Genomic DNA, 14,948 nt, shown 5'->3' with positions numbered 1-14,948 from the left:
TGTGCCTGATGGGACTTGCAGTCCCGGTAGCGGTGAGGGGGCGGCAGCGCAGGGGCGGTGCTGCCTGAGGCGGGCGGAGGAGCCATGGCCGGGGCGGGCGGGCGCTGCCCGCTCTCCGTCTCCGCCCTCGGGGAGGGGGAGCGCGGTGCCGGGGCGAGCAGCGGGTGATGGGGAAGAGGCGAGCGCAGTGCTGAGGTCCTCCGGGGCCGGATGAGCCGAGGCTTGGCGCCGCGGCGGTGGCGGGGCTGGAGGAGGGGGCGAAGGAGGCTGTAGGGGCGGCCCCCGCTCCGGCTGCCCTGAGGGGAAGGAGCCCCCGACCATGGAAATCGAGAACATCGTGGCCAACACGGTGCTGCTGAAAGCCCGGGAGGGTGAGAGCCGCGGGGCGAGGCGGATAGGGAGGAGAAGCGGGAGTTTGAGGCGGGGCGGGCTGAGGACGTATGTCGGGGGAGGAAAAGGGTCTGAAGTGAGGGGGAAAGGGGCCCGCGAGGAGGGGGAGAGGAAGTGATGGAGGAGGAGAGGCTGGGAGGGAGGAGAGGCTGCCGGGCAGGGGTCCGGGCGGGGCGGGGACCCCTCGAGGTGGCGGCAGGAGCCCTCCCGGGGCGGGCAGAGAGCCCGGGCAGTGCCCTCAGGCACCTGCCCTGCTCCTCCCGCGGGATCTGTTTGGAGTTACTGGCTTGTGGCTTTGCTTCTGAAAAAAACACCCCTTCCTCCTTCCCCCTTGATTCTAATAGTCTTTTTACCGGATGTTTTAAAAAGGTCGTTAGTCTGTAGTTCTCAGTTTGTTTATAAATATAAATGCATATGGATATAAACGATAAAGTGCTATAAATCTTCTCTGGAAAAACCTTGCACACCATGTTGCTGAAATTCCTACCCGTGAAAAACGTAGCTGTTGAACGCGACCTGTACTTTGCAGTCGAGTATTTTGTATTATCCTAGTACAAAACTCTGCTATTTTCCATTAGATTATCACTTACAGTTTGACTCCCCGGAACACCTTGAGTTGAAGATTCCTCCCCCCAGCTAACAAACGTTTTGGGTAGATAATTAGTTTTAGTATAGCACGTGGTTGCTGTTTGAAAAAACCATCCTGAACTAAGATGGTCCTACTGCTTTTTCGTGTATATAACTGTCCATTAAATGGCCACTTGAAAGTCTCCCTGGATTACCAGTGTACTTTGTGCAGAGTGTATTTTTCAACTATGAAATGTGCATATTCTTTTTGGATTGGATCCTGCTTGTCTTAATTGTGCTGAGAAGTCCCATTAGTTAAGCTGGAGCTGTTTAAAGTGAGTAAGAACAGCAGAATCTGCCTCTGTGTGTTTTGCAAGTTCCTCCAACTCTAAATGGGTTTGGCACTTACGCCATATGTGTATCCAGTTCAATTTGCCTTAAGCAGCAAGAGAGGAAAATCAGCTTTTTGACTTTGAAGTGGAGTTTAAAAAACAGAACAGTGATCACAATTTTGGGCCATCTTCCAACCTTAGCTGAAGAGACCACCTCAAACTAGAGGACATGTTTTGGCTGGTTTCACTGACAGGAACATGTCTGTGGTGGTGCTGCCTGAATTTGGAATTTGCATTGAAGTGATCTGAGAAATTAAGGGAAAGTGGAGTCTGGCTCAAAACTTCACTGTGCCCAAACCCTCACCACAAAGAGCGGAGTGGTAATCTGCAGAGGCTTTTAAGTGGCTGCTTAATGTCAGGCTGCCTCTTTAGTTAAGGTTTCACTATGTTTAAAATAAATTATAGTGGTAGAACTGACCAAACAAGATATTTTAATGAACTAAATGAAAGTCTGAGAGCAGCTGATGTGAAGATCAGTTCTACCTGACGTGAAACTTTAAAAAGTCGTTGTAATAATCTGTTACTCTCTTTGTGCCTTCAATTGGCCTGGACTCTGTTGTGTAAGCATTCACATAATATGGGAATTCTGGCTTTGAAACTCTAGACCTCCATTGATCAGGTGGTGGAAGGTCTTTTACCTGTTCAGGTCTCACTCCCTGTGCATGGGCTACTTCTTATGTTTTTCAAAACACCCCTTGAAATGAAAGTACTTTCTGTCTATTGCATGTTCTGGCTGGTCTGGGAATGTCTGGTTTGCTCCATCTGTCAGGACCATTCCATAAAATCCCTGTCCCAGCTCTGTTCTTCTGTGCCTGATAGACTGCAAGGCAATGGAATTTGCAAAGTTAGTGTGTGAGATGGATGTTTTAATATGTTCTTTGCTAAAAGGGCCTCACAGCTGGGACAGAAGAGCAGACTTGCAAATGACTTTCCTTTCCACATTTCTATTGTCACACTCTGTAGTGTATAGAGAGGTGGAATAGCATGGGAAAGTGCAGAATTATTTCTTGTGGAAGGAAGTAAAATCCAAAGCTAATATGCAATACAGCTTCATTTATTTTCATGTAAAGGCTTTGGCCATGTCAGTAGTCTCTCAGTGTGGGTGAGAGAAGGTGTTCACCTGGAAAAACATATCAGTTGTACATGCAAATAAAGTAACATGTAAACTATTGTGCTCTGATTCTTTCTTTGTGGTGCATGTCAAAAGAAATCAGTGAGGGTTAATTATGGCTTGCATGGTCAGTCTAACTTGAGACTCTTTCCTGATGAAGATGAGAGTAGTAAAAGGTTGTACCCTTGAATACATCTTACAAAGTCTTTTAACCCCAGAGATATGTCATTTTCATTCTGTAAATATAGAAACAACAAAAGATGTGTACCTGTCCACTTCTGGTGAAAGAGTATGGCAGGTGCCTAATGGGAATTCAGAAATTCCCAATAAATAACACCAAATCTTACCTGAGCACATAAACCAGATTTAACAATCAAAGTCATGATCCCAGATTTTTATGTGTCATTTTCCTCTAATTTTAGGTGCTCTAATCCTTCTGGATGTGGATGTTGTTAGGATGTGAATGTCATTTGGGTTTTACATTTGTAGGTGTGCAGAGTCAGCACACCTTGAACAGCAAGGTTCATGCCTACCATTGAAATCTGATTTGATACATAGAAAGTAAATTTGATCTATGTTATTAGAGAGCAAGGAACTCAGATAAAATGAATCTTTTCTTGCTACTTTCTTCTTCGATACAATAGCAATAAAGTGCTATTGCTGTCTGTTTCAAGACCATCTCCCTTTCACTCAGTCTTACTGTTGATTTATTTCATTAGAGGCATGAATCTTCTAATTCAATTTGCACAAGGATCATATCTGTTTATAGGAGTTTACTAATTCCATTTTTCAGGTCATAGGAAACCCCAGCTTCCCCCCAGCCTCAAAACTTTAAATTTTGTCTCTAAGAGGATGTTCATAGCTTTTAATAAAACACCATTTTAATAGAAGTCTGTCTGTTTTCATTAAAGACTTGTAATGTCTCTGTAGCAACTGCAACACTTCTTTATGGTAAGAAGGGAAGTCATCAGGATTCCTTATCTTCTTTTAAAATCACTTGGTAAATAATCAAATGCCAGTTTTTGGGCATGTGGGTGTTAGTGATAACATTACATATGATTCCTGAATGTACCCACTACTAGAAGATGGTATGATGGCACAAAGTACCCTTTGGTACTTCATGGATGAAATATTTAGGAGTCAGGAGCTGTGCTGGGAGTTTTTCTTTACTTGTGCAGTTTTTCAGTTGACCTGTTTGTGCTGAAAGCTGGCCTGTCCATGGAGGGCTTTGCCTTCAGACCGAAACCGCAGTGCAACTGCAGTGCAGAGTGTGCTGGGATTCCCTGTTCCACTCAACCCCAGGTCAATCCTGCTCTTTCTTCTTGTGCATACATGACTTTCTGAGAGAAACCTGTATGTGGAGAAAGAAAAAGGGAAAACTTCCTCTTAAGGTGAACCCAATGGTGGAAGAAGCACAGGTGACTCAGAAGAAAAACAAGAGATTATAAAGCAAACTCAGAGTTGGATCTTATGAGTGCTGAAGTGTAGGAAGTGAGATACAAAAGCAGGTAAGTGTTGTGATAGTGATGTATGAGCTGAGATTGCAAGCTTTCACAGCAGCCAGTCCATGTTCTCCTTACTCAGATTTGTGTGGAAGAGTGGTGTACAACAATATGTTTTCTAGTTGTGTACAAGAGCAGAGAAATTAGCACATTCATTATTTTCCCAGCAGAAAAGTATTTGAAATTAGTTTCACTTGAAGGACATTGAAGAATTTGTCCCATAAATGGAGAGAAATAATAAATACAAACAAGGTTGTTCTGAAAACCAAAAAAAAGCCCCTCACCCCAATTTTTATTTTATATTCACTTTTCTCTTGATATTTGTATCTTCTGTTTTTATTTCAGTCACTCTCAGAGTATATGTAAGCCCCAAATTCATTTCAACAACCCACACATAGTCTGTGATGTTGGGAAGGAAAGAAATTAATCCCTGTACGTTTTAAACTGCTTAGGAGTCTTTCTTTTTTCATTGCCTAAAGTAATAGTCTCAAAAAATATACCCAAAGGGGAGATACATCGTTCCTTTGAAGTCAGTGGCCCTTTACTACAGGTGAGGATCTATGCCAAGAGTGCATTTCAAACATACCTGCTCCATTTGCATCCACTTTAAAATTCATTTATACTGCTGTGGCAGTTTGGAAATGAGAACTGGGACTGCTGTTAGGCATAAAGTGCCCTCTGTGTCATGATTGGTTTTGGCTAAATTAAGGTCATGCCTCAAACAAATGTTCTCCCAGCTCTTGGTTGTATGGTTGTAGCCTGTGGTTGCAGAATGGCTGAGGTAGTTTCCAGCTGGATCCATGACCCAATCTGGGGTTTGTGGGGTTTTGAGGTGGTTTTTTTTTTGTGTTGCTGGGTGTTTTGGGTTTGGGGTTTTCTTCCCAAAATTAATTTTCAGATGGCTCAGTAAGGTCCTGCAGATTTGGTAATTGCTAGGTGCAGTCCAAGGATGGGTTTAGAAGGGAGGAACCTTTCAGTAGCAGAATGTGATCACAGTTTGGCTTAAGTGAATCCTGCAAGATACTTGTTTCAGAATAATTGTCTCAATGATGTATTCTTCACAGAAAATGAGCAGTCCACTCAGGTAGTGAGTTTTATGTCTGGACTTGAAAGCAACTGGAATAATTCTGCATCAAAATAAAGCCTACTTTTGCTTGCAGTATAAGGTAATATTCCAGTGCAGTGTTGATGATACAAGGAAGGTATCCTATTTTGTGTGTGTTTGTAACTAGGAAGATGATTCTATGGAGATTGCTCAGATCACTGTAGTTTGGCTGTTGAACTGAACTAATTTTTTAAATTATTTCAGGGATAGGACAAGTGGGAAAGCAAAGCACACTCCTACCCAGAAAGTCCACCAGCAGCAAATATGAATTTTAACGTGAGAGTGCTGGGAGTTTTTGTAGTTGCTTTCAGTTGTTGTCAGTTCTTCCCTCGTTTGCCTCCTATGTTCTATTGCACTCTTATTGCATTGTGCTTTAAATTGCTGTAAACTCATTGTGGCAGGAAACATGTCTTCCTGTGTTTGTACAGAATTATGCACAATGCCTGCCTTTTTGTCCTTTATTTAATGAACTGTAAGGAGAATGCATGTGGGCAAGTTGGAATCTTAAATAATTACATTTACTAAATAAACACAACACGAGAAGTCTAGTAATTGGTACACGCTGCTGCTTTGCTTATTTCAAACGTGGCAATTACAATAGAGGTTGCACAATCAGCTTAAAGGAATTTTATTTCTTTAATATCTGTTGCACTCGTAGTGTACTATCATGCTAAAAAAATCCTTGTTTGTTGACTGTAAAATTGCAGGGTTCTTGGTGGTTTTTTCCCCTCATAAACCCTGTTCATTGGCTGGTTATAGACATTTCGAAATGTATACAGAGACATTAGGATGTTTGACTGCAAGAACAGATTAATAATTTCAGTTCAGATCAGTTACATTTACTTGAGTTGATACAAGCTTTCCACTCCACACCTAATTGGTGCAGCGCAGAGTGTGTGCACTGGCATTCCTACATGTGCACATGATCACTGGAGCTGCATAGGGAGCCCATGTGAAGAACCAGTTGTTCGAGTGCTCATGGCTGTGGGAACAATAAATGATTGTGCACATAAACAAACGGCGCAAATGTTCACGTAGAGAGCTGAGCTTTTAACTGCTTGACAGTCAGATGAGCAAGAGCACTGGAGTATTACCTTGCTGAAGTCCAACTCCGTGTAGTTGCATCCAGGAGTGTGAGGACTGTTAGCCTATAAATGCCATAACCATCTGTAATCTATAGATATCTTTTGTTTATTTATTGTACTACTTGTGTTTTTGCTTCTGTTTGCCCTCAGAAGTACCTTGGCCCTTGTAATGCTGATGAGTTAGGTGCTAACCTTGTGCTGAAACCTGAATGTTTAGCCAGGTGACTCTTATAAGTTTATTGAGAACTGGCCAGATTGTGTTTACCATATGTCTGGGGAAAAAAAAACCAAAACCTTTCTCCATAGAAAGCCTTGCCATTCTGTTTAATGTCATTGTTAAGCTGTGGCCGAGCTTGAGTTGATACAAGATGGTATTTTGTCCAAAAATACATCTGATCTGCAGAATGGAGAAGGTTACTGTGAGCCCCCACAGCAGTGCCTTATGAGCTGTCTCTAGAACTGAAAGCATGACAGCCTTCCTCAAGTGATGGTATGTGTGAACTTGTCTTCTAGTGTGAACATTCCAGTGTTATGGTCTGATCTGAGGAGCTGATGTATTAATTCCACACTGTTTTGTGTCTTAAAGGTGGATCTTCCCCAATAAGGGCCTAAAATCAAAATTTCTTACTCAATGGGCAGTGGTTTTAAATGCCTCTATAGCATAAGGCCAAAATTAAACAGGAATGTTTCGATTTGTTTTTAGTGAAAGGTTTTAATCCTTATTGTGAGTGATTTGAAGGAAAATGTGTCTGGAACTAGGAGAAGATTTGAATTCATGTGAGTTTTAAATCTATTAGGGAACTTGCCTGCAACTGGCTCTGCTGAGGGAAAGATATTTGAAGGCAGTGTAGGTACCCAGCTTATTTTCATGTGTCTCACTGTAGAGGATGTAGAGCTCCTGCATCAATTGTTTGGCATTTTTTCCTTGAACCAAGTGATTTGATTTATACACTAAAGGCGTGCTGTAGGTTGTCATCTTGTTGCAGTCTTAGGCTTTCAGAGCTTATCTGGGTGTGGTCTAGTCTGAATTTCTCAGCTGGTATCTGACAATCTGGTTTGTGGAATCAGTTTTGCAAGAATGAAGTTGTAGCAATCGTGCACCCCAGTGCTACAGAGCTGTGTGCTGCTCAGCCTCAGACGCACGGGGCTTGCCCTGCACAGGCAGCAGAGCTGGGGCACAGAGGCTCCCAAAAAACTCCCTCCTAGAATCTCAGGGTCAGTGTAGGAGCCAGTAAAGTAGGATTCTGCATGACAGAATCCAAATTTTTTGTCTCAAGGAAAACTGGCTTAGTAATGTTCTGTGAACATTGTGCTCACTGAAATGTGAGTCAGTCTGCAGATCAGGTCTGTAAGGAAGATCTCTGTGGCTCTGAGAAGTGCATCTGAGGACTTTAAACATATTCTCATTTCTTGACACTGGTTGTAACCACAGCAGTTTCATTTTTTCAAGTAGTTGTGGTTTTACTGATGAATAAGCCAACTGCATTAGCTTATGTACATTTTTCAAATATTTCTCTGAAGGTTAAAAACAAAATTGAAATAAAACATCTAAATATTTTGCCTGTACCATATTCTAGTGCAGAGATCTAACTGAATTTAGTTTGGGGTTTTTTTTTAAGAAGAAAAAAAGGGAAAACAGTTAAATGTTGAAATTGTAACTCTAAGAAGTAATTTGGGGAGAAAGGAGAAGGTGAGGTTCTTGTGTACCTGAAAATGTAATTGAGATTTTTCCTCACTGCAATGGTGTATTGCTGCATCCACCCTTCTCTTTGTACAAGTTGAGTCGTTTCAAGCTGGACATTGCTCTTAGCCATGATTCCATCTGAGAGAGGCAAAAGCAGTAATTCACCTGAGCCGCAGAGATCAACCAGAAAGCACCTTCACCTAATGGCTTCTGGCTCTTCTGTTGGGAAGTCAGCTGTTGGTCTTTCTGGAAGAATTTTATCTCAAGTGTTTTAGATTGAGATTTAGAATAGAAGCTCTGAAATCAATATTAAGACACTTTCAAACCACAGCTGTTATAATTTGATTTGATACTTCTTTTAAACTGCTTCAGAAATGGAAAAGGATTTTGCAATTAGGGAATAATGTGACAAACGAATTGGCCTCCTGCCATAACTTTTACCAGAAATGGCTCCTTACGTTACTGGGACCTACAGACTTTGACAGTGCATTTGCTGTAAATACAAGAACATTCAGTTCAGAAAAAAAATGAGAGAACATTGATCTAGCTGATACTGCTAAGCACTTGATTCTTGTGTATCATTAATAAATTATGTGTGGCCTTTTTTGACTTCTGTAGGATGGTGAATTCAGTTGCGTTCTAGCAGGTGTTCTCTTTTTGTAAAATGAAGCTCATAATGGTCACATTATAAGTAAGTGACCAAATATTTGGGCAAAATACAGCACTTTTTGTGTTGGACTTGAAGTAAAATGCGCCAGTGATCTCTCCTGGTTTTGGGTTGGGATGGGTTGAGTTTTTTCTTTGACAGCGCTTCAGAACATGATACTCTTGATATATATCACAGTTCACTTTACATTTTCCAAACAGCACTGTGATACGAATTTGGGGTCAGTTTATCATTCTTGATCAGTACTGATTGTATGGTGTAATGGAAAATTGAATCTTTCTGGGCAGTTTCTAACAGAGGAAATTTAACTTCAGTGGACCTTGCAGCTTAGTGTATTTTTCAGTTACATAACTAAACCCGTCAGTTCTATCCATTGTTTTTCATGATCACATAATCTATACCCAGGCCTTGTTATTCAATGTATGTCTATAGGCTATCTATGTTAATATTCCTTGATTTTCTTTGTATTCACTTCTCTCAGAAGGGCTCTACAATTTGTGTGATTTGATTTTCTTCAAGCATATGATCATCTTCTTTTTAAGATCAGAAATATTTTGTTAAAAGTAGTGACAGTTTGTTTTAATGATAATGGCAATTACACCCTCATTATTAGTTCTGGTACTGCTTGAAATATGGGATGGGAAGTAGATTCCATATTTCGTGTTCTAAAACTTTCTGGAAGGCAAATGACCTGCAAAGTGATTATTAGAAAATGAAGTGCAGAAGAAGTTTGGGTTATTTTAGAGAGTAGGCCTCAGTTCAAAGAATGTCCACAAGCTAATGTTTATAGATGTTGTATTCTTTTTTTTTTTTTACCTTTCTAGGGATACTAGAGTTGAGAATGTTTTGTTGCAGCAGCACAGTCAATATTCCTGTTAGCAAGGATCATGTACATTTGGTATGAACCAAGGTACACTAAGCTGGGACTGGTCTAACTGCATTGGTGGAATGGTTCAAGAAGTTGTATGTCTGAGTAAAGAGAGGCTTTAAAAAAATAATACATATTTTGTTATTCTGAAGATGTTAGTTCCTTTCACCCTAACGATTTAATTCTGAGAGTTTGGTACCCTTTGCTGCTTAGTTTCTATTCAGGTTACACTGGGTAACTCCCTTCCTTTTTCTCCCATTGTGGTTAGCAGTACATACTGCTTTGTATGGTGTAAAAGCTTCTGTGCAGATTTGCTGCTGCTCTGTCATGTGGAAATGCATTTGATCATACCACTTAGTAAAAGCTTTTAAAATCTTTTGCAGCACAAAATTACTCTTCCACAGAAATGTTTTGGATCTGAAAGTGTGTATGTGTTCCTGTCTGTCTCTGCTTTTTTGATAAGTATGCATATCTTCTGTAAATGAAATTGGCCAAGGTAATGTGCTGAAAGTGCAATGTAACATAGGAAATGTAGCACAGATATGTTTTTATAGAAACTGAGAAAAATACTGTGGTTGTTTTTTAAAATCAATACTAATTCAACACCAGTGCTGTGAAATCTGAAGCGTTGAAAACATGTACATTTTACAACAGCTAAGTTCTTCCTGGTGTCCCTGTATGTTCTAGAGTAAATACTGCATATTTGAGCTATGCCCTCTCATTTATTAATGGGGTTTACTCTTACTACTATTACTGCCCCCAAAGAGGGAATATTTATGTACAACTTTATCATCCAACAATGTGTTTAAGAACTTTGTTCTTGGTATTTTGTTACTCAACTTTATTTTCTTCCATTCTTTACCATGGTAGAGAGATAATTCTCAAAATTTTTTTTGTTCCATCTTTGATGTTCTGGTTTTGTTTGTGATTTTCAAAATACCTAGATATTTGTCTTTTCTCTGGAGAGATATTCTACATGTACAGCCAAAATGTGAAATATTTGTCTTGGAAAAGACTTTACATGAAACATGAAAAAAATGCATAAAAGTTTTTCTGTATCACATTTGTTACTGGTTTGGATATCCTTGTTGATGGATTTCTTTCTAGGCATGAAAAGTAGTCTGACATATCTGAGTAGAACTGACCTAAGTTGATGCTATTAATGTTATGTTCAATTTTACTCTGACACAGTGTTAATGAATAACTTGCATTATTCATATTTTCTTCCAGGTAAACGGAGTGGGCGTAGTAAAAAATGGAAAGAGATGCTGAAGTTGCCCCCTGTGAGTCACTGTGAGGGTATTCGGTGCTCCATCGGTGAGTGTCCTGTCGAATAAAGCCTCTCCTTTGAGAGGGAAGGGTGAGACTTTGGTGCTGTTACTGGAAAGGACTCTGTCTTGCTTCTAAATGCTAAATAGCAAAAAAAAAAAAAAAAAAAAAAAAAAAAAAAAAAAAAATTAAACTTCCTATATAATGGAGAACTTATGAGAAAATAAAATTTATGAGAAGATTAAAAACTGTTTCACCGCTCCTTGTTTGTTCGAGGAAACTGTTCATAAAGAATAGATTTACAAAACCTTGAATTAGAAAAAAGAATCACATTGTAAATTGATGGAAATATATTTTACCCATTTCCTTAATGTCTTGTAATTGTTTGGAAAGAGGGAATGCAAGATAATAACAGAAAAGGTGAAAAAAACCTATCTTGTTTTCTTTGGTATTGCTGTTTCACAGTATGGTTGCTTTCTACACCCTGAATTAACCTCAAACATATAATTCAGTGTGTTTTTAGTAAATGGGATGGGCAATAGAACACAGATGTGACTGAAGAGTTCTTTAGGATCTTTAAAGAACTGACTGTTCTTTAGGATCATTGCATATTTATTGTATCTTTGATAAGTATGTTAATGTAAAATCTTCATGTTTTAGTGATGTTATTCTCACCTCAAATGGGAGTAATTATTATCCTACTACAAAAATAAAAATAAATAAAGATATTTATATTTTTTTCCCAGAAAGAGACTATAACCAACTTTGTGACAAACAGCCAATAGGAAGACTTCTCTTCAGACAGTTCTGTGATTCCAGACCAGATTTGAAAAGATGCATTGAATTTCTGGATGCAGTGGTAAGCAGTGAGAAATGGACAATGGCTATCAGTAGGCAGTTGCTTATATATTCTTGTATGTAAATATTTGATTTTTGTGCTGGTTTTGCTGGGATAATTTTCTTCATTGTAGGTCATTTTGTGCTTTATTTTGGATTTTAGACCAAGCTAATGTTGATAAAAAGGATGTTTTAGTTCTTGCTGAACAGTGATTACAGAGTGTCAAAGCCTTTGTGTTCCTCATGCTGCCCTAAAAGTGAGGAGGTGCACAGGAAGCTGAGAGTGGACACAGCCAGGAGAGCTGAGCCCAAGGGATATCCCATAGCATATGCTGCTGTGCTTAGCAGTAAAAGCTGGGGGAAAGAAAAAGGGGGGAAGTTACAATTTGCCAGCTACCTGATATACTTGAGAATGAAGCCCTGCTTTCCTGGAATTGGCCAAATATCTCCTTACCAATGGGAGGAAATGAATGAATTTCATACTTTGCTTTTCTTCTACCTGTGGCTTTGCTTTATCAAACTGTCTTTATTTCAAGCTGCAAGATCTCTCACTTCTGACCTTCTGGTTGTTAGTGGGGGGAATGAGTGCATGCCTGTGTGGGCTTTAGCTGCCTGCTTGGTTTAAGACATAAGCCTTTTATTAATTTTCTCTACATGCCCCTGTTTCCTAATGCTGTGTACTTGAAAACATAGTGTGATCTACATTCTTCTGACTGTAAAGCTGTAACTTCTGACAGATGTCAAAAAAACTGTTACTTGAAGGAAAATGTTTAGTGTTTACTGTATAGTCTCTGCCATCTTGGTATGGTCAGAGCTGCAGAAATGGATATGATAGGAAAGAGAGAAGCAATTTTAGGAAGACGTGCTGCTTGGCTTCTAGAGCCTGAAAGGATGTCTGTGTTCTGAATATTTGCTATACTCAGGCTTCAAAATGTTATAAACATAGACTTAAAAATGTTGTAACTTGCATAGGAGCCCTAGGCTACACAGCATGTGCTAATTGAAAACCATACAGTGGAGATGGAAATTTAGAGAACCATCTATGGAAGGAGAAAAAGCTCTTTTTTTTTCTTTTTTTTTTGAGACTAAAGGAAAAGGTTTTGATATATTTACATCTTGATATCAAATGCTGAAGAACAAGGGGAGGAAGGAAGTGTGCCCACAGCTATATTTTGCAAAAAAATCCTCACCCTCTTGGGGAGGGGGAAAGTAATGAGAAGATTAGGCAGGCACAAAACAGCCCTTAAGAGGCAAGAATAACAGCTCAGAGCTTTTCATTCTTCGTCCCTCACAGTTAATCCAAGAGCAGTAAGATACAGCCTCAAACTGAGATTGCTGCTGAAAGAACAGGTTTTCTCATTCCAGCCATTTTTGTTCTTACATGCAGAGAACAAATGACCAAAGAAGGCAGAAGTAGGGTAGTGCTGCTGCTTGCATCCATCCCAAACTACTATATTGGAGTGCAAGATGGCTCTGGAAGAGGCAGGTGTAAGGAATGTACATAGGGTAATTGCTGTGCCTCCCATGTCACTGTATCTTCCTTCCCCCGTGGGAATAAAAACTGAGGCACAGGATCAGCTAAAAAGGAACTTGAGTGCCAGATAAGTGGAATTGTTTGTATTTGTCAATGAGTCTAAGTGCAGTTGGGCTTATTCCCCAGGTGTGTTTCACTTTTGTGACTCCCAGGAGCTGTTTGAGCACCAAATTCCAGAGAGTAGATTGAGCATTGGAGGCTGAACGGATTGAATGGAAATCCAGAAGAGTGGAACTTTCATTCCTGAAGTGAATATAAACCAGAGCCCGTTATGAGTGCCATGCACTGACAACTGTGGATGTACCCTTAATGGTTACAGCTTCTGTACACATTTTAATCCTTTTATCCTAGATAAGGAGTAGCAGAATCTTTGGCAGCACAAAAGAGAATTAATCTTAGGCATGACTGTAAGGCAGGTATGTCTTTGCTCTAGAGATGTCATTTGCAGGTAAAACTGTCTCTAAGAAGTAACTGCTTTTCACTAACTGAAAAATTGGAATTGTTTTGAAAATGCAACCTATAATGTTATGTGGATTGCAACACTTCTGTGAATTAACAAAGACTGGCATAGCTGAGATAATCTGATGTAAGGGATGGTTTCACAATTTACTTTTTTTCATCTGTTGTTTAACTTCCATTTGAAAAATCAGGGTGAAGAAATATTCTTGGGAATCATTGAAACAAGATAACCTTTATTTGGTGACTCTCATGATCTGAAACTAGCATCCTGTCTTGATCAAGGATGTGAGATAAAATACCTACTACCTCTTATAGATGGTTCCTGAGTTAGCCTGATTCCCTTTTCTGGGCTTCAGCAAGCTTGTTCTTTTAGGGGTTGAGGGGTTTTTTTTGTTGGTATTCTTTGTAAGGCAGTATAGGAAGCAAAAGCTGAGACTGTGTGTGCTTCTTACCTTGGCTTTTGCCAAGTTTAACTTTTTAGATATGTTAAAAAACTTTTAGACTTACTCTTTTGGGAAAAAAAATCCCAGAATGAAATGTCATAGCCTTAAAAAGCTTGCATCTTCGTTAATGAAGTTTTCTGACTCTTTTACATGAGTAGAAAAGGTGTGACCTAAAAGTCTGGAGTCATCATGGCTTTACAGAAAGAAGAGTTGTGAAATAATTGAATGTAAGTGACAGAAGTTAGAGTGAGGAATTGGAGTTATCCAATCTAGTGACTCATTTCACTAGCTAGGAACAGCATTACTCATATATGAAAAGGAATGGGTCAAACTTCCCTGTAAGTAACAGAATTATTTGGAAAGGCCATCTCTCAAACTTCCTTTTAAATTACACTATCCCCTTAAAACAGTATGCCGAACTGTTTGTATTAAATGAGTGTTAAAGGTGCTAAGTACCCTGCTGAACTTTAGGTTGATAAACTTTTCTGACTTGCTGAGGTTGATTAGCAGTTGCGGAAGAATTCCTTACCATTAGACTTTTTGTTCTGGAATTGAACAGCAGAAATAATGGCTTGCATTTAGATTGATGGACTTGATTAGTGTGCTGAAGTGGGTGACACCATAATGTCTCAGCAGAAAAAGATGTTGATGACTTAGTAGTGATTACTTGTCATTAATGGCAGAACTGGAAATCGGGGATTCTGTTACTTCCAGTATTATGTGTGTGTTTAATTCTTGAACTGTCATTTTTTAGTGTTTTAGCTTTCTTTATAAAGGTAAGTAACTTCTGATTAGATCAATTACTTGTAATTTCCAATGAGGTTTCTAATGATTGTTGTTCCAATATGCCCAACTGTTGTTTTGTTTGATATAGTCCTCCATTCTGGAAGTTTGCCGTGTATTCTTTGTTTCTAGGTGCATGCATTTACATCCTGAAATAGGAAATAAGCTTTGATTGAGTTGGCTCAGATAACAAACCTAATAATACACGTTGCTGTTTGAGATTGCTTTTTCCTAATTCATCTTTCTCCCGAT

At 39.6% G+C, this 14,948-nt stretch overlaps 1 protein-coding gene across 2 annotated transcripts in view; it reads left to right on the top strand.

Annotated features, from left to right (window-relative positions):
• Window positions 1–131: 131 nt before the first annotated feature.
• Window positions 132–14,948, top strand: part of GRK4 (G protein-coupled receptor kinase 4) — a 39,652-nt gene continuing 24,835 nt past the window's right edge. Inside the window, exons 1-3 of one of the 2 annotated variants that reach the window (XM_066185251.1) lie at window positions 132–371; window positions 10,602–10,688; window positions 11,387–11,499. In XM_066185251.1, coding sequence (XP_066041348.1) covers window positions 320–371; window positions 10,602–10,688; window positions 11,387–11,499 — 252 coding nt within the window. In that variant the 5' untranslated portion in view covers window positions 132–319. The remainder of the gene's footprint in view (window positions 372–10,601; window positions 10,689–11,386; window positions 11,500–14,948) is intronic. The other variant, XM_066185252.1, reaches the window with a different exon arrangement.

This window comes from Chamaea fasciata, unplaced genomic scaffold, assembly GCF_029207755.1.
Source record: "Chamaea fasciata isolate MVZ Bird 193981 ecotype frontalis unplaced genomic scaffold, bChaFas1.0.hap1 SCAF_6, whole genome shotgun sequence".
NCBI lineage: Eukaryota > Metazoa > Chordata > Aves > Passeriformes > Sylviidae > Chamaea > Chamaea fasciata.
The sequence above is the reverse complement of the archived record's forward strand: the minus strand, read 5'-3'. Positions and strand labels throughout refer to the sequence as shown.